The sequence below is a fragment of the Mus musculus genome, chromosome 15 (genome assembly GCF_000001635.26).
Source record: "Mus musculus strain C57BL/6J chromosome 15, GRCm38.p6 C57BL/6J".
Taxonomy (NCBI): Eukaryota; Metazoa; Chordata; class Mammalia; order Rodentia; family Muridae; genus Mus; species Mus musculus.
This window is the reverse complement of record NC_000081.6, coordinates 40,869,049-40,897,032: the sequence shown is the minus strand read 5'-3', so window position 1 is coordinate 40,897,032 and position 27,984 is coordinate 40,869,049. Positions and strand designations below refer to the sequence as shown.

Here is a 27,984-nt window from a genome sequence, read left to right as displayed (position 1 = left end):
GTCCAAAAGCCTGCCAAAATGGAATCAGCATTATAAATGATAGCATCATATTTCATTTAGCTATAAAATGAGAACCTACAGTACATAAAACACAGTGGTCACTTATTCAGAGTCCATGAGACCACAATAGCAATGGCTGAAAACCTTTTTCTGCAGATTAAAAGTGACCTCATATGTCCCTGGATCCTTGGAAGGAGGGGGGGGGAGAGGAAGAGGAGGGGAGGGAAAGAGGGAGACAGAGACAGAGAGAACTTTATTTTTGTCATTTCCCCTAGATTAACTAATCAAAGATTATGGAGCAAATGACTTAAAACAGCACCTTGAACCTTGGCCCCTTTGACAGTCACAGAATTTTTACCATCAAAATAGTTTATTAGAAAAGCTTCAAGAAGCAGCACAAGGCTTGGCTTGGAACACTTGGGATCCCATTAAAGGCCTCTGCTGTATTCCATGGCTTGTCTAGTCCAAAACAGCACACTCTGCCCCCACAGAGTCTCTCTAAAGCCATCCAGAATCCTCTTTTCCCTTATCACACTGATACAGACCGGCCTCATCCTCAGAGCCTTCTGACAGGGGCTTCAACAATTGGGAGAAAGGGGGAGCACAGAATTGCTCATTGTTTCCTCTCACAAAACCCTGCCACGGGGCACAGATTAACGCCAAAAAATAGATGGCAGCAACCAAGGAAGAACATTTTTCAGAATGCCTCCATGTGATTCATGAAGTAATAGCAGGAGCCACTGTTTGACTTTCATCCGGTGCTTGCCTCCTTTGCCCCTTCTCCTGGAGTATCAACAGATGGAGCGTTGCATGTCTCTCTCCTTCTGTGGGTGTCAATGGGCAGCTTTCTTTTTTTTAAGTTCTAAAAGAATGTAACACTTCAATGTGAGTAAAACCGCCCAGGTTTCTTTGTTGAAATGTTCAGAAAAAAAGACCAAATTTCTTAGCCATGTCTGAACTTGGTCAGAATGCAAATACTTCCATTTTGTCATTGTTGTTCTTCCTGAAGATGATTAATTCTGTATGCACTAGGGTTATGGCAATCATATGAGCTTCCATGGGGACATCACTGAGTACCATTAGCTGGATGTTAATGTGCCTGAGTGGCTCCAGGTTCCAAGAAAAGTCCCCATACCTGGGACTCAAAACGGAGTAACGGGAGCCAGGCAGTGGTGGCACACACCTTTATTTTATTTGTTTGTTTGTTTATTTATTTATTTATTTATTTATTTATTTATTTGTTATTAGATATTTTCTTTATTTACATTTCAAATGCTATCCCGAAAGTTCGCTATACCCTCCCCCAGCCCTGCTCCCCTACCTACCCACTCCCACTTCTTGGCTCTGGCGTTCCCCTGTACTGGGGCATATAAAATTTTCAATACCAATGGGCCTCTCTTCTCAATGATGGCGGACTAGGCCATCTTCTGCTACATATCCAGCTAGAGACATGAGCTCTGAGGGGCACGCCTTTAATCCCAGCACTTGGGAGGCAGAGGCAGGCAGATTTCTGGGTTCAAGGCCAGCCCGGTCTACAGAGTGAGTTCCAGGACAGCCAGGGCTATTCAGAGAAACCCTGTCTCGAAAAAAACAAACAAAAACCATAAAACAAAAAAACAAGCAAACAAAAAAACCCCAAAACAACAACAACAACAACAAAAAACAAAAAAACGACCAACCAACCAACAAACAAAAAACAAAAAAACAATGGCGTAGCAGGGACTTGATTAGCTAATCTAGGCCAAATGACAAAGATCACACATGCATACACAAACACACACACACAGAGTGGGGGAGAGGGAGAGGGGAAGAGAGAGGAGGGTGAGAGGACAGATAGGAAGAAATAGAAACAAAGATATAGAGATGGAGAGACAGAGAGATAGATGGAGTCAGAGAGACGAAGAGAATGAACACAGGAGGGATTGCTGCTCACGGGCTTCTGTGTACGGAGTATTGATGATCCAGTGCCAGATGTTTGACTTCTTAATTAACCTGTGGACTGCCTCTGCTCTTTTGTGTTCAGTAACATTTCTCCTCACTGTAACATAGACTTTTCTATCTGAACCATGATGGCAATATTTACCTTTTTCTGTACTGAGCTCTACAACTCCATAAATAATAAAATATTAAGTTAAGATTTTAGAATACAAACCTACCTCAATAAAAAAATCCATACAGGGTAAATTTGTTTTTCCAGTTCTTAGATATCCCCAATCACACACTTGAGAAATGCTTTCTAAAGCATAAATTCCCTGGGTTTTGTGGTTCTTTATGGGATGGATCCCCGGGTGGGGCAGTCTCTGGATGATCCTTCCTTCAGTCTCAACTCCAAACTTTGTCTCTGTAACTCCTTCCATGGGTATTTTGTTCCACATTCTAAGAAAGAGTGACGTATCCACACTTTGGTTTTCCTACTTCTTGAGTTTCATCAGTCTTACAAATTTTATCTTGGGTATTCTAAGTTTCTGAGCTAATAGCCACTTATCAGTGAGTGCATATCATGTGTGTTCTTTTGTGACTGGGTTACCTCACTCAGGTGATATACTCCAGATCTATCTATTTGCCTAAGAATTTCATAAATTCATTGTTTTTAATAGCTGAGTAGTACTCCATTGTGTAAATGTACCACATTATCTGTATCTATTCCTCTGTTGAGGGACATCTGGGTTCTTTCTAGCTTCTGGCTAATATAAATAAGGCTGCTATGAACATAGTGGAGCATGTGTCCTTATTACAAGTTGGAACATCAGCTGGGTATATGCCCAGGAGAGGTATTGCTGGATCTTCCAGTAGAACTATGTCCAGTTTTCTGAGTAACTGCCAAACTGATTCCCAGAGTGGTTGTACCAGCTTGCAATCCCACCAGCAATGGAGGAATGTTCCTTTTTCTCCACATCCTCACCAGCATCTGGTGTCATCTGAATTTTTGATCTTAGCTATTCTGACTGGTGTGAGGTAGAATCTCAGGGTTGTTTTTGATTTGCATTTCCCTGATGATTAAGGATTGCTGACAGGACCCTGATACAGCTCTCTCCTTTGAGGCTGTGCCAGTGCCTGGCAAATACAGAAGTGGATGCTCACAGTCATCTATTGAATGGAACACAGGGTCTCCAGTGAAGGAGCTGAAGGGGTCTGCATCCCTATAGGAAGAACAACAATATGAACTAACCAGTACCTCCTGAGCTCTTGTCTCTAGCTGCATATGTAGCAGAGGATGGCCTAGTCGGCCATCAATGGGAGGAGAGGCCCTTGGTCTTGTGAAGATTCTATGCCCCAGTATAGGGGATTGCAAGGGCCAGGAAGTGGGAATGGATGGGTTGGGGAGCAGGGAGATGGGGGATGGTATAAGGGATTTTCAGAGAGGAAACTAGCAAAGAGGATAGCATTTGAAATGTAAATGAAGAAAACATCTAAAAAAAACCATAACTTCCCACTAAAAGGAAACACAATGTCAAGATAATTCAAAAGAGTACTTTGGACTTGATTTGAGCTTGACTGCTCAACCTTTCTCTTTATATAATTGTGTGTTTTTATCCTCCGATTTTGCTTTGATTGTCTACTTAGATTCTAAATGTTGAAAATATATACCTTTTCCCTTCTTAAAGTTGTATTTTGAAAGCCTCACAAGATTCACAGTGACCAGTGAATAACTGATGACCATGTATGTACAAATTAATATCAGTATATACACAAAGAAATGCATGCATAGGATGAGAGCTAAAGCTCGCAGCTAACTAACTTCAGGCAGAGGACAGAAATGGAGAGGGCTGCATGTACTACGTGTAGCACTAAAGGGATGAAGAATCAATTCGCTAGTCACAGCTATAATAAAAAAGTAATGCAGATTCATATCGCATTACAAGTTGTATACATTTCAAATTGACTAAATGCATTTAATTTTATATCATTTTAAAGTAACTGTATGATGTAAGTCTACTGTAATAACTCTTTTTTATAAAGGAGAAAACTGGGAGGGTATAGAATTACATCCAATTGAACTCAACTTTGAGGAATAACAGGGAAGACTAGAATCAGGCTATTCTGACCTCATCATGAGCACTTTCCCATATATTCTGTCAAATGTTTGACGAATACAGCCTTTTAGTATATACTTCTCAAATGCCCAGAGAAGATATGACCAAGAAAATTACTTTGGATTTCTAATTCCAATAACATTAATTAGGTTTCATATATATCTTTGTTTTTATATTTTAAGTGTGTGTGTGTGTGTAAGTGTGTGTGTGACATACGTTCCAGTTCTCTGGTAAGCCAGAAGAGGATACTGGGTTATCCAGCACTGGAGTTACATATAGTTGTGAGCTGCCCATGTTGGTGCTGGAACTAAACTTGAACCTTTTGGAAGAGGAGCCAGTGTTCCCAAATACAAAACCACCATCCCAGCGCCTGCACTTTAAACTCAGCTTGTCCTATCTGCAGAATTAATATCTAAAGAAAGGAGCTCCTAATTCTGTAGGAATATCACATTTACCTATATAAATAAGCACAAACTCTATCTCATTTTCAAAAGTGTTTTTAACTAAAAAATGTTTGATTTTGTTTATGATACCTGTAAGACATAATCCCTTTTCTTCTGTTTAAATTACTTGAAATTTTTTTTAATGATTTTTCCTACTGCTCCTATGTTTTGAAACTTCTTCTCTAGACAGAGGTCAAGTAAGTAGTAAGTCAAATTGCCTTCTATAGCAAACAGCCTCTAAGATGTCCAGAGACGCCTTCTTTTCAGTCGCAAGCTCTGGATTAACTCACTGCCCTTCAGAGTGTCTGGACCTAAGGAACAGCTATTAGCAAAATGATGAGCTGTCCGTCTTAAGGTTAGGTACAAATGCCCTGAGCTTCTGCCTCGGACCCTTTCCTTGCTGTCTCATTCTCCTGCCTTTGTAAACACAGTGGCCATGTGGTGAGCTGCCCTGTGAGATGCTTGCTCTCTAGCTCAGGCCCTGAATAAGGAGCCACTCCAGTGAGCTCGTAGCAAAATCCTCCACTAGTTGCACCTTCAAATGACACCAAAGAATTGGCCACTTGTCACTCTGATTGTGGGCTTGTGAGAGTCACCTATGCCAGTGACACAAAGTAATCAGAAATAGTATTGGAGAAAAAAATATAAGAAAAATAAACAAATACATAGACCACAGGTCTTCATATACATTCTCATTCATGTTCTTTAAGTTCTTTTTAATTTGGGAATTGCCAATAGATGTTTAGTGAATTATGTGTCATACAACCAAGCAAGCATACAAAGATTTATATATATATATGTGTGTGTGTGTATACATATATACACACACATATACATTTTCTTATATATTATATGTATATTATTATATACATATTATTATATACATATATGTTTATATATGCATATATATGAACTATATTATATATGTATATACATATATAATATAGTTCATCAACAGGATGACCATATACTAGAAGTAGTTGATTGATCTACTAATACAAGGAAGTGACTCAGTCAATAAACATCTGAAAAGTAGGAAGAGTCAACCACTTTAATGCTGTGTTTAACTCTTAACTATAACCAGGATCTTGTGTTTAATTCTTATTTCCTCTAAATGAAATAATATGTAATAGCACTGAGAATATAAAAAATATTAGAAATCTGAAAACAGAGTTGAATTTATCTGGGCCAATAATTTTTGTGGGAAACACTGAATTCAGTAAAAGTAAAAAATTTAAACTCAACATTTAACTTAAAACCTTAAGGATAGTGAGATGAATCAGCAGGAGAAGGTACTTATAGATATGTCTCATGGCCAGAGCTCATTCCACTGGAGCCACATGGCTGAGAAAACAAAGACTCCAAAATTGTCCTCCCATCTCCTGACAAGTGCTTCATTGCACATGTGCACACACAATAAATAAAGTATACTGTGAAAAGTATACGGACATACAACGTTTGAAAAGTGAAACTTTAACCTCCAAAGCAGAATTGGCCAATTATTGTTGTATACAAATTTCTAAACATACTTGATTAAAATCTATGTTGTTTTTATCTTATAAGTGTACTGAAGATGTTTGCCTCTGGAAGATCATGCCTTATCTCCACAGTTCTTTGTAGGAGTGGTGTGGACAGAGTCACAAACACATCCCCCTTTGGATAAGCTTTATGTGATAACAAAGACAGTCCATACTAGTAGACAGATACAGCTTAAGTATACTCATTATTCAGGCCACCTTGGGATTTACTAGTGGTCAGTCAGATTAAAAGCAGAGCCTAATGTGTTCAAAGATTTAGAGGGAATTATTCTCATAATAATTTCAATTTTGAAACCTAACGGAAGGACTACAGAACACTTTTCTATTTTCTCACAGGTACCATTTTCCAATTGCTTAACATATACTAAGTTAATACCACTGCTGACTCCTCACGACTCAGAGAGACATCTGTTGTCACCACGCAGAAGTCAAGTAAATTATCATTGCTAAACTAACTGTTTTAAAATATGTAAAATTGAAATCCTTTCAAAATCAAGTAGAAATACGTGCAAATACATTCTAGTTATATAAAGGGTACAACACAGTTTTATCCACCTTTTCATATAAACACCCCTCAAAAGATCTCATCTTTACTTTTTGCTTTAAAAATCTACCGTTTTTTTTTAAATCTACATTCTTTAATTTAAGTCATGAAGACAACAGAGTGTACTTTTTTTTTTCCATTTTTTATTAGGTATTTAACTCATTTACATTTCCAATGCTATACCAAAAGTCCCCCATATCCACCCACCCCCACTCCCCTGCCCACCCACTCCCCCTTTTTGGCCCTGGTGTTCCCCTGTACTGGGGCATATAAAGTTTGCAAGTCCAATGGGCCTCTCTTTCCAGTGATGGCCGACTAGGCCATCTTTTGATATATATGCAGCTAGAGTCAAGAGCTCCGGGGTACTGGTTAGTTCATAATGTTGTTCCACCTATAGGGTTGCAGATCCCTTTAGCTCCTTGGCTACTTTCTCTAGCTCCTCCATTGGGAGCCCTATGATCCATCCATTAGCTGACTGTGAGCATCCACTTCTGTGTTTGCTAGGCCCCGGCATAGTCTCACAAGAGACAGCTACATCTGGGTCCTTTCAATAAAATCTTGCTAGTGTATGCAATGGTGTCAGCGTTTGGATGCTGATTATGGGGTGGATCCCTGGATATGGCAGTCTCTACATGGTCCATCCTTTCATCTCAGCTCCAAACTTTGGCTCTGTAACTCCTTCCATGGGTGTTTTGTTCCCAAATCTAAGGAGGGGCATAGTGTCCACACTTCAGTCTTCATTCTTCTTGAGTTTCATGTGTTTAACAAATTATATCTTATATCTTGGGTATCCTAGGTTTGGGGCTAATATCCACTTATCAGTGAATACATATTGTGTGAGTTTCTTTGTGAATGTGTTACCTCACTCAGGATGATGCCCTCCAGGTCCATCCATTTGGCTAGGAACTTCATAAATTCATTCTTTTTAATAGCTGAGTAGTACTCCATTGTGTAGATGTACCACATTTTCTGTATCCATTCCTCTGTTGAGGGGCATCTAGGTTCTTTCCAGCTTCTGGCTATTATAAATAAGGCTGCTATGAACATAGTGGAGCATGTGTCCTTCTTACCTGTTGGGGCATCTTCTGGATATATGCCCAGGAGAGGTATTGCTGGATCCTCCGGTAGTACTATGTCCAGTTTTCTGAGGAACCGCCAGACTGATTTCCAGAGTGGTTGTACAAGCCTGCACTCCCACCAACAATGGAGGAGTGTTCCTCTTTCTCCACATCCACGCCAGCATCTGCTGTCACCTGAATTTTTGATCTTAGCCATTCTGACTGGTGTGAGGTGGAATCTCAGGGTTGTTTTGATTTGCATTTCCCTGATGATTAAGGATGTTGAACATTTTTTCAAGTGCTTCTCTGCCATTCGGTATTCCTCAGGTGAGAATTCTTTGTTCAGTTCTGAGGGAAAGATCTCCCATGCTCATGGATTGGCAGGATCAACATTGTAAAAATGGCTATCTTGCCAAAAGCAATCTACAGATTCAATGCAATCCCCATCAAAATTCCAACTCAATTCTTCAACGAATTGGAAGGAGCAATTTGCAAATTTGTCTGGAATAACAAAAAACCTAGGATAGCAAAAAGTCTTCTCAAGGATAAAAGAACTTCTGGCGGAATCACCATGCCAGACCTAAAGCTTTACTACAGAGCAATTGTGATAAAAACTGCATGGTACTGGTATAGAGACAGACAAGTAGACCAATGGAATAGAATTGAAGACCCAGAAATGAACCCACACACCTATGGTTACTTGATCTTCGACAAGGGAGCTAAAACCATCCAGTGGAAGAAAGACAGCATTTTCAACAATTGGTGCTGGCACAACTGGTTGTTATCGTGTAGAAGAATGCGAATCGATCCATACTTATCTCCTTGTACTAAGGTCAAATCTAAGTGGATCAAGGAACTTCACATAAAACCAGAGACACTGAAACTTATAGAGGAGAAAGTGGGGAAAAGCCTTGAAGATATGGGCACAGGGGAAAAATTCCTGAACAGAACAGCAATGGCTTGTGCTGTAAGATCGAGAATTGACAAATGGGACCTAATGAAACTCCAAAGTTTCTGCAAGGCAAAAGACACCGTCAATAAGACAAAAAGACCACCAACAGATTGGGAAAGGATCTTTACCTATCCTAAATCAGATAGGGGACTAATATCCAACATATATAAAGAACTCAAGAAGGTGGACTTCAGAAAATCAAATAACCCCATTAAAAAACAGAGTGTACTTTTTAAACCATTTCCTCAACACGTAGAAAGATAAAAGCCTTTCTCCAGGTAGTCAGGTCTTTGTACTTTTACCTCTTCATTATCCAGACCTACATAATGACGACATGTGGCATACTGAGAAAGTACAGTAACAGTGACATCTGCAATAGGAACATTCATGTATGCAGCCCTAGTGCATGAAACAAAGGAGCAGTGCACATGAGAGCTCCCGGTGTAAGCCAGCCTTCATCCCTCATGCCTGAACTCAAGGAGGTAGGGCTTGCCATCACCCTTAGCTTCAGACATAGACTTCCAGTGCAGCCTCTGTGATCACACTGTCATGATGTGAACAGCTCATCCTTTGAGATATTAATAATCTCAGCAGGATAACATTTACATGTATCTCAGTAACCTTATGAGATTATCTTCAATAAAAACTCTTCTTGGGTTTTAGAAAAATACAAGCAATTTTAAATGAAGAGAGAAGAGTAGTTTTTGTAAAGTATACATTAAATAGTCTGAGTCATGCATCATACCATAAGTAGAAAAACATGTTAAAATTTCAGGTTGTAAAGCCAGACGTGTTGGTATATACTTATAACATCAACATTAGTGAAACCGAGGCAGGAAGAATGTAAAATAAGAATCTTAAAGTTAATTAGGCCATATGATGAGTTTGAGCTAGGCATGAACTCTATTAGGCAGTATGCCTGTGTGTGTGTGTGTGTGTGTAAAACCACAAACTATGAATAAATAATGGTGAATTTTGGCAACAAATTCTCATATTTAAGAAATCCTCAGTCAAAATTTAAAGAACTCAGAAATACTATCACAAGGAAATTATGTCAAAACAAAATAAAGGTAAACACATAGTTTAGGTACACTTAAAAACTGTATTTTGGAGACAGGTAATAGCTATCAGAAATGGCATAAATTCTGTTTCCAGTCTGAGGTTACTACCTCCGAAGATGATCTAAGTCCACCTGTTGTCAACATCAGAATGGTGCCCTCGTTACAACAGGACTGCTCCCTCCATAACTGGACATATGATTAACCTAGCTTTGTACAGGATTCTAAAACCATTCTTTGATGTTTTAGTTTCTTACTTTCAGGTATATATTTTATAGGCTATCTTTAATTTCTGGGGCTTTTGTACCCCTTTTCTCTTTTGACCACTTTGCATTCTTCTCTTAAAATCATAAAACAAAACTCTTCTCATTCTAGTTTGAAAATATGTCATTACCCAAGGCTCTGACACATTAATTGTCCTCTTTCATGTCTTCCTGGGCAGCTTCCCCGTCCAACCAGTTTCTATTATTCCCCGCATAGCTGATACAGAGAAGAGAAGCCAGGATCTTGCCCTCCCTAGGAGACAAACCTACAACCTCCATCAATAATGTATTTCCCCAATGGTTCCCAAGAGGAAGAGGGTACAATTAAAAAGGTCACAAGTCAGTGCTCTAATAGAACCTAAGGGCACCCTTGAATGAAGCTGGCTCAAGCCCAATTAGTGGAATCAGTCCATTTGTCTTCTCTTGGAACAACCCTGTTCTTATGGTTCCCATCAATTCAGTATAAATCTGACTGATCTTATCCAAGAAGTTAATAGAAAATGGCTCACAGTGGGAGACTGCCACCTCAGTTTCCAAGCAGAGACAGATGGAATTTCCCAGATGGTTTGTCACTGGAAAGTGAGATGCTGGATGTGACTTCACAGAGAGCATGGTGGAACAGAACACCTTCTTGGCCTGTTCCCATGTCATAGTGAGGGATAAGACTGATTCTGTTGTAAATAGATCTTAATTGCCTCCGTGGCAGAGCAGTTCCTTTCTCCTACCTCAAAGGGTTGTAGTTCATCTACATCTATCAGGAGATCATCAGGAACATATTTCCCTTGTGTGTGCAAAATTTAGAAATAGGTGTAGTTGCCCTGTTATTCTGAAACTTCGTGGAAAGAAGATCTATACAAATAAAATTGGCAAAAGAGTGCATCTACTGTGGTAACAACTACTAAGTTGAGCAGATGAGGCAGATCTATAGCGTATGTAGAAATAAATAAATTTTCTTTTTTTTTTTTTTTTTTTTTTTTTTTTCCCTTTATTTAGTTTGTAACTTATCTTTTTTTTTTTTTTTTTTTTTTTTTTTTTTATTCATTTATTTATTTATTTATTACGTATTTTCCTCAATTACATTTCCAATGCTATCCCAAAAGTCCCCCATACCCTCCCCCCCCACTCCCCTACCCACCCACTCCCATTTTTTTTGGCCCTGGCGTTCCCCTGTACTGGGGCATATAAAGTTTGCAAGTCCAATGGGCCTCTCTTTCCAGTGATGGCCGACTAGGCCATCTTTTTTTTTTTTTTTTTTCTTTTTTTTTTTTTTTTCCATTTTTTATTAGGTATTTCGCTCATTTACATTTGCAATGCTATACCAAAAGTCCCCCATAGCCACCCACCCCTTCTCCCCTACCCACCCACTCCCCTTTTATGGCCCTGGCGTTCCCCTGTACTGGGGCATATAAAGTTTGCGTGTCCAATGGGCCTCTCTTTCCAGTGATGGCCGACTAGGCCATCTTTTGATGCATATGCAGCTAGAGTCAAGAGCTCCGGGGTACTGGTTAGTTCATAATGTTGTTCCACCTATAGGGTTGCAGATCCCTTTAGCTTCTTTGGTACTTTCTCTAGCTCCTTCATTGGGGGCCATGTGATCCATCCAATAGCCGACTGTGAGCATCCACTTCTATGTTTGCTAGGCCCAGGCATACTCTGACAAGAGACAGCTATATCAGGGTCCTTTCAGCATAATCTTGCTAGTGTATGCAATGGTGTCAGCATTTGGAAGCTGATTATGGGATGGATCCCCGGATATGGTAGTGTCTACATGGTCCATCCTTTTATCTCAACTCCAAACTTTGTCTCTGTAACTCCTTCCAAGGGTGTTTTGCTCCCACTTCTAAGGAGGGGCATAGTGTTCACACTTCAGTCTTCATTTTTCTTAAGTTTCATGTGTTTAGGAAATTGTATCTTATATCTTGGGTATCTTAGGTTTTGGGCTAATATCCACTTATCAGTGAGTACATATTGTGTGAGTTCCTTTGTGAATGTGTTACCTCACTCAGGATGATGCCCTCCAGGTCCATCCATTTGGCCAGGAATTTCATAAATTCATTCTTTTTAATAGCTGAGTAGTACTCCATTGTGTAGATGTACCACATCTTCTGTATCCATTCCTCTGTTGAGGGGCATCTGGGTTCCTTCCAGCTTCTGGCTATTATAAATAAGGCTGCTATGAACATAGTGGAGCATGTGTCCTTCTTACCAGTTGGGGCATCTTCTGGATATATGCCCAGGAGAGGTATTGCTGGATCCTCCGGTAGTACTATATCCAGTTTTCTGAGGAACCGCCAGACTGATCTCCAGAGTGGTTGTACAAGCCTGCAATCCCACCAACAATGGAGGAGTGTTCCTCTTTCTCCACATCCACGCCAGCATCTGCTGTCACCTGAATTTTTGATCTTAGCCATTCTGACTGGTGTGAGGTGGAATCTCAGGGTTGTTTTGATTTGCATTTCCCTGATGATTAAGGATGTTGAGCATTTTTTCAGGTGCTTCTCTGCCATTCGGTATTCCTCAGGTGAGAATTCTTTGTTCAGTTCTGAGCCCCATTTTTTAATGGGGTGATTTGATTTTCTGAAGTCCACCTTCTTGAGTTCTTTATATATGTTGGATATTAGTCCCCTATCTGATTTAGGATAGGTAAAGATCCTTTCCCAATCTGTTGGTGGTCTTTTTGTCCTATTGACGGTGTCTTTTGCCTTGCAGAAACTTTGGAGTTTCATTAGGTCCCATTTGTCAATTCTCGATCTTACAGAGCAAGCCATTGCTGTTCTGTTCAGGAATCTTTCCCCTGTACCCATATCTTCAAGGCTTTTCCCCACTTTCTCCTCTATAAGTTTCAGTGTCTCTGGTTTTATGTGAAGTTCCTTGATCCACTTAGATTTGACCTTAGTACAAGGAGATAAGTATGGATCGATTCGCATTCTTCTACATGATAACAACCAGTTGTGCCAGCACCAATTGTTGAAAATGCTGTCTTTCTTCCACTGGATGGTTTTAGCTCCCTTGTCGAAGATCAAGTGACCATAGGTGTGTGGGTTCATTTCTGGGTCTTCAATTCTATTCCATTGGTCTACTTGTCTGTCTCTATACCAGTACCATGCAGTTTTTATCACAATTGCCCTGTAGTAAAGCTTTAGGTCAGGCATGGTGATTCCACCAGAGGTTCTTTTATCCTTGAGAAGAGTTTTTGCTATCCTAGGTTTTTTGTTATTCCAGATGAATTTGCAAATTGCTCCTTCTAATTCGTTGAAGAATTGAGTTGGAATTTTGATGGGGATTGCATTGAATCTGTAGATTGCTTTTGGCAAGATAGCCATTTTTACAATGTTGATCCTGCCAATCCATGAGCATGGGAGATCTTTCCATCTTCTGAGATCTTCTTTAATTTCTTTCTTCAGAGACTTGAAGTTTTTATCATACAGATCTTTTACTTCCTTAGTTAGAGTCACGCCGAGATATTTTATATTATTTGTGACTATTGAGAAGGGTGTTGTTTCCCTAATTTCTTTCTCAGCCTGTTTATTCTTTGTGTAGAGAAAGGCCATTGACTTGTTTGAGTTAATTTTATATCCAGCTACTTCACCAAAGCTGTTTATCAGGTTTAGGAGTTCTCTGGTGGAATTTTTAGGGTCACTTATATATACTATCATATCATCTGCAAAAAGTGATATTTTGACTTCCTCTTTTCCAATTTGTATCCCCTTGATCTCCTTTTGTTGTCGAATTGCTCTGGCTAATACTTCAAGTACTATGTTGAAAAGGTAGGGAGAAAGTGGGCAGCCTTGTCTAGTCCCTGATTTTAGTGGGATTGCTTCCAGCTTCTCTCCATTTACTTTGATGTTGGCTACTGGTTTGCTGTAGATTGCTTTTATTATGTTTAGGTATGGGCCTTGAATTCCTGATCTTTCCAAAACTTTTATCATGAATGGGTGTTGGATCTTGTCAAATGCTTTTTCTGCATCTAACGAGATGATCATGTGGTTTTTGTCTTTGAGTTTGTTTATATAATGGATTACATTGATGGATTTTCGTATATTAAACCATCCCTGCATCCCTGGAATAAAACCTACTTGGTCAGGATGGATGATTTCTTTAATGTGTTCTTGGATTCGGTTAGCGAGAATTTTATTAAGGATTTTTGCATCGATATTCATAAGAGAAATTGGTCTGAAGTTCTCTATCTTTGTTGGATCTTTCTGTGGTTTAGGTATCAGAGTAATAGTGGCTTCATAAAATGAGTTGGGTAGAGTACCTTCTACTTCTATCTTGTGAAATAGTTTGTGCAGAACTGGAATTAGATCTTCTTTGAAGGTCTGATAGAACTCTGCACTAAACCCATCTGGTCCTGGGCTTTTTTTGGTTGGGAGACTATTAATAACTGCTTCTATTTCTTTAGGGGATATGGGACTGTTTAGAAGGTCAACTTGATCCTGATTCAACTTTGGTACCTGGTATCTGTCCAGAAATTTGTCCATTTCATCCAGGTTTTCCAGTTTTGTTGAGTATAAGCTTTTGTAGAAGGATCTGATGGTGTTTTGGATTTCTTCAGGATCTGTTGTTATGTCTCCCTTTTCATTTCTGATTTTGTTGATTAGGATTTTGTCCCTTTGCCCTCTAGTGAGTCTAGCTAAGGGTTTATCTATCTTGTTGATTTTCTCAAAGAACCAACTCCTCGTTTGGTTAATTCTTTGAATAGTTCTTCTTGTTTCCACTTGGTTAATTTCACCCCTGAGTTTGATTATTTCCTGCCGTCTACTCCTCTTGGGTGAATTTGCTTCCTTTTTTTCTAGAGCTTTTAGATGTGTTGTCAAGCTGCTAGTATGTGCTCTCTCCCGTTTCTTCTTGGAGGTACTCAGAGCTATGAGTTTCCCTCTTAGAAATGCTTTCATTGTGTCCCAAAGGTTTGGGTACGTTGTGGCTTCATTTTCATTAAACTCTAAAAAGTCTTTAATTTCTTTCTTTATTCCTTCCTTGACCAAGGTATCATTGAGAAGAGTGTTGTTCAGTTTCCACGTGAATGTTGGCTTTCCATTCTTAATGTTGTTATTGAAGATCAGTCTTAGGCCATGGTGGTCTGATAGGATACATGGGACAATTTCAATATTTTTGTATCTGTTGAGGCTTATTTTGTGACCAATTATATGGTCAATTTTGGAGCAGGTCCCGTGAGGTGCTGAGAAGAAGGTATATCCTTTTGTTTTAGGATTAAATATTCTGTAGATATCTGTCAGGTCCATTTGTTTCATAACTTCTGTTAGTTTCACTGTGTCCCTGTTTAGTTTCTGTTTCCACGATCTGTCCATTGATGAAAGTGGTGTGTTGAGGTCTCCCACTATTATTGTGTGAGGTGCAATGTGTGCTTTGAGCTTTACTAAAGTGTCTTTAATGAATGTGGCTGCCCTTGCATTTGGAGCGTAGATATTCAGAATTGAGAGTTCCTCTTGGAGGATTTTACCTTTGATGAGTATGAAGTGTCCCTCCTTGTCTTTTTTGATAACTTTGGGTTGGAAGTCGATTTTATCCGATATTAGAATGGCTACTCCAGCCTGTTTCTTCAGACCATTTGCTTGGAAAATTGTTTTCCAGCCTTTCACTCTGAGGTAGTGTCTGTCTTTTTCCCTGAGATGGGTTTCCTGTAAGCAGCAGAATGTTGGGTCCTGTTTGTGTAGCCAGTCTGTTAGTCTATGTCTTTTTATTGGGGAATTGAGTCCATTGATATTAAGAGATATTAAGGAAAGGTAATTGTTGCTTCCTGTTATTTTTGTTGTTAAAGTTGGCATTCTGTTCTTGTGGTTGTCTTCTTTTAGGTTTGTTGATGGATTATCTTCTTGTTTTTTCTAGGGCGTGGTTCCCGTCCTTGTATTGTTTTTTTTCTGTTATTATCCTTTGAAGGGCTGGATTCGTGGAGAGATAATGGGTGAATTTAGTTTTGTCGTGGAATACTTTGGTTTCTCCATCTATGGTAATTGAGAGTTTGGCTGGGTATAGTAGCCTGGGCTGGAATTTGTGTTCTCTTAGTGTCTGTATAACATCTGTCCAGGCTCTTCTGGCTTTCATAGTCTCTGGTGAAAAATCTGGTGTAATTCTGATAGGCTTGCCTTTATATGTTACTTGACCTTTTTCCCTTACTGCTTTTAGTATTCTATCTTTATTTAGTGCATTTGGTGTTCTGATTATTATGTGTCGGGAGGAATTTCTTTTCTGGTCCAGTCTATTTGGAGTTCTGTAGGCTTCTTGTATGTTCATGGGCATCTCTTTCTTTAGATTTGGGAAGTTTTCTTCAATAATTTTGTTGAAGATGTTTGCTGGTCCTTTGAGTTGAAAATCTTCATTCTCATCCACTCCTATTATCCGTAGGTTTGGTCTTCTCATTGTGTCCTGGATTTCCTGGATGTTTTGAGTTAGGATCTTTTTGCATTTTCCATTTTCTTTGATTGTTGTGCCGATGTTCTCTATGGAGTCTTCTGCACCTGAGATTCTCTCTTCCATCTCTTGTATTCTGTTGCTGATGCTGGCATCTATGGTTCCAGATTTCTTTCCTAGGGTTTCTATCTCCAGCGTCGCCTCACTTTGGGTTTTCTTTATTGTGTCTACTTCCCTTTTTAGGTCTAGTATGGTTTTGTTCATTTCCATCACCTGTTTGGATGTGTTTTCCTGTTTTTCTATAAGGACTTCTACCTGTTTGGTTGTGTTTTCCTGTTTTTCTTTAAGGACTTGTAACTCTTTAGCAGTGTTTTCCTGTTTTTCTTTAAGGACTTGTAACTCTTTAGCAGTGTTCTCCTGTATTTCTTTAAGTGAGTTGTTGAATTCCTTCTTTATGTCCTCTACCATCATCATGAAATATGCTTTTAAATCCAGGTCTACCTTTTCAGGTGTGTTAGGGTGTCCTGGATTGGGCGAAGTGGGCGTTCTGGGTTCTGATGATGGTGAGTGGTCCTGGCTTCTGTTAGTAGGATTCTTACGTTTACCTTTCGCCATCTGGCAATCTCTGGAGTTAGTTGTTATAGTTGTCTTTGTTAAAAGATTGTTCCTCTGTTGATTTTGTTACCCTCTATCAGCAGGCGTGGGAGACAAGCTCTCTTCTCTGAGTTTCAGTGGTCAGAGCAGTCTCTGTAGGCAAGCTCTCCTCTCTCAGGGAAGGTGTACAGTTATCTGGTGTTTGGACCTCCTCCTGGCTGAAGGTGAAGGCCCAAAACAGAATCTTTCCCAGAAGCTGTGTTGCTTTGGCCAGGAAGGTGGCCAGTTGTCTGGAGTCGAAGATGTCGCAGCCTCAGAAGCTCTGTGGCTCTTGCCGGGAAGGTGGCTGGTTGTCTGGAGCTGAGGATGGTGCCGCCCCAGAATCTCTGCGACTCTCTCGCCCGTCCCAGAAACGGCTGGCACTCTGTATTCCACACGGTCACCCGTGCAGCCTGCCCTCCGCGGAGTCCCGGAGCCAAGAAGGCTCCCGCCGGCGCCTGTGCCACAAACCTCTCAGGCCAGGCAGACCCCCGTGCTCTCACCAGGAAGGTGGCCGGCTGTCTGGAGCTGAAGATGGCGCCGCCCAGAAGCTCTGCGACTCTCTCGCCCGTCCCAGAAACAGCTGGCACTCTGTATTCCACACGGTCACCCGTGCAGCCTGCCCTCCGCGGAGTCCCGGAGCCAAGAAGGCTCCCGCCGGCGCCTGTGCCACAAACCTCTCAGGCCAGGCAGACCCCGTGCTCTCACCAGGAAGGTGGCCGGCTGTCTGGAGCTAAAGATGGCGCCCATAAATAAATTTTCTAGTCTTGAATAAGAAGGGATCACGATTCCCTGCTCTTAAGGAAAAATAGGAGAGGATCTCTTATTTAAAGCTTATTTTCCCCTATATATAAGCTAACCATTGGCACTACAAGGATATAAAGATAAAACTTAGATAAGAAGCTTGGTGATAGGGCAAGTAAACAATGAGGACAGGATCCTAATCCTAGCAATGAAAGAGCAAAGTGGAAATCCTCAGAAGAGGTTATCTATTCCAGAATGGAGAATTCAAGGAAAGTTTATATCATAGGCAACCTTGAACAACAAGGCAAGGAAAGGACTGCAACAAGGAAGAGGAGAAAGAGAGGAAACTGAGGATTTCAACCTCATTAAGAAAGAACAGCCAGATGCCTAGGTATGGGAGGAAACAATATCTACCCTGCCAGGAGTCCTGAGGCAGATCACAGGAATGGGAGTCTGTTAGAAAAACAATTCTCTTGTGAGACTATGCCGGGGCCTAGCAAACACAGAAGTGGATGATCACAGTCAGCTATTGGATGGGTCACACGGCCCCCAATGGAGGAGCTAGAGAAATTACCCAAGGAGCTAAAGGGAACTGCAACCCTATAGGTGGAACAACAATATGAACTAACCAGTACCCGGGAGCTCTTGTCTTTAGCTGCATATGTATCAAAAGATGGCCTAGTCGGCCATCACTGCAAAGAGAGGCCCATTGGACTTGCAAACTTTATATGCCCCAGTACAGGGGAACACCAGGGCCAAAAAGGGGGAGTGGGTGGGTAGGGGATTGGGGGGGTGGGTATGGGGGACCTTTGGGATAGCATTGAAAATGTAAACGAGGAAAATACCTAATTTAAAAAAAAATAAAATCTTATGCTCTGAAAAAAAAAAAAGAAAAAAAAAGAAAATAAAAGTGATTTCAGTAGAAGAAAATTGGTAAGAAATAAAAGAATATAGCCTCGATATATATAACCTCTTTTGTGGTTAAAAACACATGCAAACTCCATTTACTAACTTAAGATTTACACTTGTAAACATCACTAACATTTCTAACTTTAAGCACAGAATATATATTGAGTAGCATAACTAAGTAACTGGTTAAAATTGTTTGAACTATAAGTTATATAGCAATGTCTATATAAGATGCACTAACATAAACTATTGTAAGTTAATTTTGAGACAATATGTGTCCTTGAAAATCCAGATTTATAAAGTCGGGGCATATGGTATATATTTCAGATGTGTAATGTAAAACATAAATGAATAAAGAAAATTTGGAATTTGAAAAAAAAAAAAAGAAAAGAAAAACAATTGATATGGCAAAGGTAGAAACCATGAAGGCCTGCTTAGGCTTTACCAGTTTAATTCTTCCTGCACTTTAGGATTTGAAGCATAGACTTACGAGATCCTTCGATTCAGGGTATACTGTGGTCTAGATTTTAAATAATGAGAAAGACAGGAGACAGAAAGAGTGACTGAAAGAACAAGGTGATAAACGAGAGGCATGTGAGGGAGGTAGAAGCTAAAGCACTGGCATAGGGTCAGGAAGAAAGGGATGGCAATGTGTACAGAGGATGTGAAAAACACTGGAAATAGAGAGATAGGATGGGATGTGGTTCCTGAGAGAAATAAAAAAGAAGTGGAATGGGATACTATGGGTGAGCAAGCATTTGAGATTCCAGAAAGGGAGTAATGGAAAAAGATTAAGGAGGGGACTGTCTGGCAGAGTCAGGGAGGGGGCTGCAAAGCTGAGATCACAGGTGACTGAAGGCAGGAAGCAAGTGAGAAGGGCAGAAAAACCATCTGCAAAGACTGAACTAAACAGGGCTCATGACTACTGAATTGGAGGAATTTAGTGGAAAGGCTAGTAGAAAAGGCACATCAAGTAGTGGAGATATGCTATATTCGAGAAAGCTCAAAAAAAAAAAAAAGCCAAGGATTTCTGTTTAAATGTCATTTGTAAATTAGTAGCTGGAGCTTTACAAGTAGCTATGCTCCCTGAGGCACTGGAAACAGAGGGAGAAGAGAAGAAAGGCCAGAAGTGTTTTGGGAAACATGCACAGTTAAATTAAAAAGAGCTAAGGCTCTGAGAGAAGCAGGAATGTCTAGCAATACTGAGCTCTGATGCAAATGAAAAGGATGCTATCATTCACAATGTCAGTATCACCTCCCATTCCCCCGAAAAGCATTTACTGAATGCCTATTATGTGCCAATGGTAGAGGTCCAAATGGAATAATTCAATAATAATATTGAACAATAAGATTCAATAAATCTCAGTTCTCTAGATTCAAAAGTTGAAATTGAATACTGCTTTCAAGCTTAGTTTGCTAATGTATCTATTTTTAGATTTATTGATTTTTATTACATATTGTGTATGTGTGTTCTGCATGCATCTATATCTGTACACTATGTGGGTGCCTGGTGCTCACAGAGGTGTTGGGTCTGCTGGGACTGGAGTTCCATATTGTCAGCCCCTCTGTGGGTGTTAGGAACTAAATCCAGGCCCTTTGCAAGGGCAATAAGCACTCTTAACCTCTGGGGAGAATCTCCACTCTTAATCACTTTATCTTAAAGGGAGCCTGCATATAGCTTTTCCAAAAGCTTACTCTGAGAGTGACTCAAGTGTAATTAGTGTATTTGGGGAAGTTATCTCACAAAAACTCCAGCAGGAATGTGTAAAGCTTGGCTGGATATGAAAAGAGGCTCCCTCCTAAAAGACACATTGTTAAACTAAATGGAGACCAGTTTCATTGACGCATTTTTGAGAACAGTATGGATGAAAGCTGACATTCCATAGAGAAATGAAGAACCTTGTTTTTCTCCCAGTCAACTTGTGTTTATTACTCATGGAAAACTGTCATTCTGAACATGAAATCTCTAAGAATTTCAGTTTGCCTGGTTGGATTGGAACTTGCTCCTGGGCTGCAGACTGTCCACAGATAAACAAACAAAAACAAACCAGAAAACAAAAACAAGTTGACTATTTCCAGTAAGCAACCACTTTTGCTACAGCCATGATTGCTGGAGAGATACAGGAATGGCTATGTTTACAACAAATGTATGATGGAATGAATCTAGCAAAAAACGTGGTCAAAAGTCAATGTCAGGAAAGAGATGGAACTAGAAGAGAAGAAATGGAGGCATCTGACAAATGGGATCATAACAGCATGGGTCAAGAATTACTCATTCATTTCTGTACTAAATTTCTATGATAATGACTACTCTGAAACTTTTATGAAATTTAATGTAAGCATTGTTTTATTATTAGGTCAATACCAGGAACCCTTCAAATATGCATTGCCTATTTGAGGAATTTAATGTCACAAATGAAAACCAAACAATTTTCTATTCTGATTGAGCAGAATGAAATGAGATTTTTCTATCAATTTTCATTTTTTAATTCATCAGGCCATGATGAGTTTAATATTATATGGCAATATGGGACTTTGTATATGTGTTCTATTTAATTGAGGGTGTACGTAGAATGATTCCAGAAGTTGACTGAATCCACTCAAATAGCTAGCTGTGGACAGTGGGTGCTTTCACAAGCAAGATAGTGCAAATGCCACAAAAATTCTAGATACTCAACCTTTTGAATTAGCATTGGCCTTTGATGGTATTAGTTGCTACCATGTACTAATATTGATGAAAGATTTAGCTTATCACAAAGATCATTGTATTTGGATGGATATAAAAATTATCAAAGGCATAATACGTACATACTTTCCCTCTTCAGGGCAGATATTTAAGAACTTAAAGTGACTTAAAAGACTACTCTGCTGCCAGCCCTTTATATTCTGAATCAATAAAGTCATAAGAAAAAAAATCCTAAGACTTTCAAAAGCACCAATATAAGAAACTACAACAACACTTTATATTATTGAGCAGTGTTGAAGTGAGAGTGTTGGAATTGCTAAGCAATTCTTGAGGTGCATAATGTCACAAACCAGAAAGGAAACTCCCAGGATGTCATAGACTCCCGAAACCCAGAGATTGTTAATTTTCTTTCTTTCTTTTATTAGAAATTTTCTTTATATATATTTCAAATGCTATCCTGAAAGTTCCCTATACCCTCCCCTGCCCTGCTCCCCTACCCACCCAGTCCTGCTTCTTGGCCCTGGCGTTCCCCTGTACTGGGGCATATAAAGTTTGCAATACCAAGGGGCCTCTCTTCCCAGTGATGGCCGACTAGGCCATCTTCTGCTACATATGCAGCTAGAGACACGAGCTCTGGGGGTACTGGTTAGTTCATATTGTTGTTCAACCTATAGGGTTTCAGACCCCTTCAGCTCCTTGGATACTTTCTCTAGCTCCTCCATTAGGGGCCCCGTGTTCCATCCAATAGATGACTGTGAGCATCCACTTCTGTATTTGCCAGGCACTGGCATAGCTTCATATGAGACAGCTATAATAGAGTCCCTTCATCAAAATCTTGCTGGCATATGTAATAGTGTCTGGGTTTGGTGGCTGAATATGGGATGGATCCCTGGGTGGGGTAGTCTCTGGATAGTCCATCCTTTTGTCTTAGCTCCAAACTTTGTCTGACATTAAGCTGTACTACAGAGTAATTGTGATAAAAACTGCATGGTACTGGTACAGTGACAGACAGGTAGATCAATGGAATAGAATTGAAGACCCAGAAATGAATGCACACACCTATGGTCACTTGATCTTTGACAAGGGAATTAAAACCATCCAGTGGAAAAAAGGCAGCATTTTCAACAAATGGTGCTGGCACAACTGGCAGTTATCATGTAGAAGAATGCGAATTGATCCATTCTTATCTCCTTGTACAAAGCTCAAGTTTAAGTAAAAAGACCTCCACATAAAGCCAGAGACACTGAAATTAATAGAGGAGAAAGTGGGGAAAAGCCTTGAAGATATGATCACAGGGGAAAAATTCCTAAACAGAACAGCAATGGCTTGTGCTGTAAGATCAAGAATTGACAAATGGGACCCCATAAAATTGCAAAGCTTCTGTACAGCAAAAGACACTGTCAATAAGACAAAAAGGCCAACAACAGATGGGGAAAGGATTTTTACCAATCCTAAACCTGATAGGGGACTAATATCCAATATATACAAAAAGCTCAAGAAGCTGGACTCCAGAAATTTGAATAACCCCATTAAAATTGGGGTACAGAGCTAAACAAAGAATTCTCAACTGAGAAATACCGAATGGCTGAGAAGCACCTGAAAAAATGTTCAACATTCTTAATCATCAGGGAAATGCAAATCAAAACAACCTTGAGATTCCACCTCACACCAGTCAGAATGGCTAAGATCAAAAATTCAGGTGACAGTAGATGCTGGCGAGGATGTGGAGAAAGAGGAACACTCCTCCATTGCTGGTGGGATTGAAAGCTTGTACAACCACTCTGGAAGTCAGTCTGGAGGTTCCTCAGAAAATTGGACATAATACTACTGCAAGATCCAGCAATACCTCTCCTGGGCATATACCCAGAAGAAGTTCCAACTGGTAATAAGAACACATGTTCCACTATGTTCATAGCAGCCTTATTTATAATAGCCAGAAGCTGGAAAGAACCCAGATGTCCCTCAACAGAAGAATGGATACAGAAAATGCGGTACATTTACACAATGGAGTACTGCTCAGCTATTAAAAACAATGGATTTATGAAATTCTTGGACAAATGCAGGTACCTGGAGGATATCATCCTTAGTAAGGTAACCCAATCACAAAGGAAGTCATTAGATATGCACTCACTGATAAGTGGATATTAGCCCAGAAACATAGAACACCCAAGATACAACTTGCAAAACACAAGAAAATCAAGAAGAGGGAAGACCAATAGGTGGATACTTCATTCCTCCTTAGAATAGGGAACAAAATACCCATGAAAGGAGTTACAGAGATTGTTAATTTTATCTGTTAACTCAGAGGATGTTTTAAACCAGGATTGGTGTTTAAATTAATAAACTCTGAACAAAGGAAATAACACCCCATAACATATGTAGGTTTCATTCACTAAATTAACAGTCTAAATATAACAATTAGATTGACTATTCCAGGCACAAGGAAAAGACAACCTTCAACTGTACCAAGGACTCTTCTTGATCTCAGTTTAATAACCCACAGTACCGATTTTGGACTTACAAAAGCCCTCTTCTTGCCTTACACAATCCTTTTAACGAGTCTCTATACTCAGACACATCCTGTTGGTTCTGTTTATATGCAGAATCATAGTCACTTGGCAAAGAGCTACATTTAAACATGTAATGTCTCTAAACACCACAGTCAACAGTGTTACATGTGTAGACTGGGACAGGCTCCGTGAAGCTCTTAATGTGTTACATTGCAATAGATCCATTTGTACAGGTGACAGGCAAGCACCAGGAGCAAATATCTGCTGATAATTCATGATTGCTTCTACAGTCTCACAAAATCCTCATAAGCCAAGTGGTATTATTTCTACATTATAGACATTTCTGAGATTGAAACTTGGATTGTGATATTAAATAATTTCTCAGAAATTAATGATTTAACTTACTAAAGTGTACATCTTTCCCTCTGCAATACTTTATTACAGAGATAAGTATTGTTTTCTCTCGTGTGCAGTATACCTGGCCCAATACATGCATTTACAATGCTGTTGCTGCTATTATCAAACCTTTACAGCATGAAGCATCTACCAAGATAAGAGGCTATTGGTAAGAGAAAAATCTATTTATATATTCAGTCCTTTACATTATTCCAAGAATAACCTCTTGTCTAATCAGTTTTTGTGTTTTTTCTATAAAGAGAAGCATGTTTCTTGGAACATCCTATATACACACAAATGCACGGTCTGCAAAGGCTTACCACAGAAGGTGGAATAATATTAACACACTTCAAGATGGAGACTTGAAAGATATAAAAAGGATTTGACATCTGGCATGGTGACTCAATTAATTACTGTGTTGGATTAATTACTGTGTTGAATCGCCTGAGCCAACATCATGAGTATTAGGAGAGTAACATTATATTGGTTGGCAAACTAGTTTAAAAGAGTGTTCTAATTCAAATTTGATTCCAAGTTCTGTAATGAAGGGTTAGTAAGCTATATGATTTTGATAAAGAAAATTTATCTTCATGTTATGAAAAACATATCAAAGTACTATCCAAAGTCTAAAGATGCAATAAAATTGCACAAATATTTGACTAATTACAAACTGTTAAATAGTCTAAGTACCATAGCTAACATTTTGTCCAAGGTGAAGCAAACCAATTTTTCTTTTACTTTTAAATCATGCTAAAAATATTCTTTAGATATTCTACTGAAGAGGTAGCATGGAAAGACTTAGATATTCTTAAAAATTTAAAAAACAAACATGAAAATTCCGGATAGCCAGAATTTTTGTCTTTCTCATCTATAAAACCAAAACCATAAATACATACTTATTGGATGGGTAAGTGAACTAATCAGCCCTCACATTTATATATAGTCTCGTTTAAATAAGCATCCACTATGTACTGGTACTTGCTGAGCAATGATCAGCCTGCTCATGTAGTAGAACAGGTTACATAAAATCACATAAAGCTCAATTATATTCTGGAAGAGAACATTTTTTTTCCTAAGGGAAAAATTTTTTAAATGCATACTTTAGTAAAATATCTAAATTCTATAATTAAAAAGGTGTTGCTTACAAATAATTAGAGATCTATGCTCTCAAAAGCATAAACTGAATTAGTAAGTTATTTCTGTGGAGAATTATTAGCAACAGCTGATCTAGTACCACCGAAGATTCATTTGCCTTACATAGTTGCAAAAATATTGAGCCCTTCAAATATAAACTGCATTATTAAAAAAAATTCAACGAGGCACAGCATAGCTTTTGAAATGGTTAAATGTGTTAAAGCCACACATGATGGAAGGAATAAGCAGTTAAATCTTCCAAAGTAGGTTTATTTTGATATATCACTGTTTGACCGATGGTAAAATGTCAGGAAGCTACCATCTTGTATGTATGCGTATATAATGTGTGTGTGCATAAAGATTAATAGAATATTTCATTTTAATATCAATACGATTTTTATATAATAAATGTGAAAAACTTCACTAGTTCATAAATGAACTACACGTGTCATTTCAATGACAGAAACTATTGACGGGATGTCCGAGAAATGATGAAATGTTTTGGTGGTGTCTGGTGGCAGGTTTAAGTATGATTGCTATCTTAGTTCTCAGATGTGAGTCAAGCAGTGCTAGAGAACAAGTAGAAACCGCTAGGTGAGATGGGACACTGGGAAGTCTACCTCTTGCCTTTTGTACCTTTTAGTGGTTTGAGAAATCAGTCATCCATTTAATAACAAGCAGGTGATTTTTCTGACTTTTCTAAAACTGTGAGCATAATTTATAGTGCTGGTCATAGACCCTTGCCCTTACAGTTTCAGGCAGGATTATGGAAGGATAGTAGAGCTGCATCTTAATGCTTGTGTACACCTACAATTTGTGTCTTCTAACAAATAGAGGTCAGTGCACACAGCATTAAGTCTGAACAGACTAAGTAAGTCTGGCTAAGCAGATACGGCGGGTAAGTTACCTCACTAGTCAACCATTTGACATGATTAAGTTGTTTCCTTTGGGATTTTTCCTGTAGTAATCAGAGACAAACCACTGGAAAAATGATTTGAAACCCATAAAATCAACAATAGTCCAAGCATTTTTTTTCCCTGAAATGTAACTGGGAAGCAAACAGACAAAAAGATTGACAAATAAGAGTATTCCAACATCTTAGAAGGTCCACATACCAAGGAATTATTGTTCAAGTCCATCTTCCCAGCAAAAGGGCCCCAGGTTGTTCCCACCGGAAGTTGCTGCCGACTCTGAATCTTCCTTTCTCCATCTCTCTGAAACACTTCTAGCTCTCCTGCAGATGTGAGAACACAGGCGATTAGGACTCTTACAAACATCCTAACAATAACACCGGTTTTGCATTTGCTCTACATATTCAATGTGTTCAGGATTCATATAAAGAGAATTAATTACACTTCTCTGAGAATACTTTCAGGTTCTACCCTTAGGCACTGTATGTACATAGCTCCTTCTCCTCATGCCCTCCCTTTGGCTACTGTTCTAAGAGTAAAAGAATTCATCACATCAAGATAGACAGATATCCTACAGTGTGTTCTATGAGAGCAGAGCAGAGCCAAGAATGATCAGCAGTGAGGAATATCAATCCATACCTTAAAGACAGTTTTATAAAAAGAATACCTTGGTGGAAAACAACATTAGATCTTACATGCTAAACTCATGTTTATTCAGAATATGGATATATAACAGTATTTGTTGACATGTAGAATAACAGACCCACTTCTGAGATTTTCCTCTGAAAGAGTTTTAAACCCTTGCACAATACTTTTGATTAATACATCGGTATCAGCAGCTTTCTCTGGAAAATTTGTCAAAGACAAAGCAAAGCTAGCAACCTATTTTCAAGGCAAGGGCTTTACCAACGGAGTCATGCCCCGGAACTCCTCTGGCAATCTATTTTAATGTCAAAAAATTGTTTAGAAAATGTCTTTCAATTTATGCATATCAATTGTTTAAACCTTTAAGGGTAATTTTGTATTTACAGGGAAAATATCTAATTTCTCTCAGATAAGAATTCTAAAAATTTTCAACTGTTAACATTTAAATAATGCCTTCATCTAAATACTAAGAGTTTTCATTTTACATAAGAATGGTGTTCAAATAAATTTGCTTATGTTTACACATTTTAAAAAGCCATATCATTTCTAAGTGACTCCAGAGGAATCATTAAAATCTTTGGAACCCTCCTTGAAAAGTAATTCATCCTGTCTTTCTGCTTTTGACATATTTCATTTGGAAAGGGTTCAGCCTCAGTCAAACAGTGACTCTTATCTATACCCGTGGATTAATAATCAGGACTGTCTTTAATGGAATAAGAACTAGAAACTTAGACCAGATCATAAAGTAATATCCAAATACCTCCTAAGTTGTCAGATGTCTCTGACTATGTATTGAAATTTTCAACAGGCCAAAATACTTGGTGAGTTCTTAAATGCCCAGTAAGTGTCTGAGCTCTCAGCTCAAGCTCTTCTGCTTTATTAGACAAGCAGGCAAATACCAGTCTCCTTCCTTCTTACTCAGAAGCTATTTTGAAGTTTGGGGGAACTCTTTGTTGTTGAAAAAAATATATTAAAATAAATCAATTATTTGTAACTGTGTTTATAAAAAGCCACGTATAGCATAAAGTATTAATATGTATTTGGTACCAAGAAGCAATAAAAATATGACATTGATGACTGTAAATTATATTTACCTTACATGTTACTTAGGAGTATGATATTTTAATTATTTTAAATATTAATATCCATTATGTGAA

General features: G+C 38.9%; 1 protein-coding gene across 2 annotated transcripts in view; it reads right to left on the bottom strand.

Annotated features, from left to right (window-relative positions):
- Positions 1-27,984, bottom strand: part of Zfpm2 (zinc finger protein, multitype 2) — a 449,551-nt gene that overhangs the window by 207,560 nt on the left and 214,007 nt on the right. For both annotated transcript variants that reach the window (NM_011766.5, NM_001356998.1), the window contains one exon: positions 26,387-26,505. In NM_011766.5, the coding sequence (NP_035896.1) occupies positions 26,387-26,505 (119 nt within the window). The remainder of the gene's footprint in view (positions 1-26,386; positions 26,506-27,984) is intronic.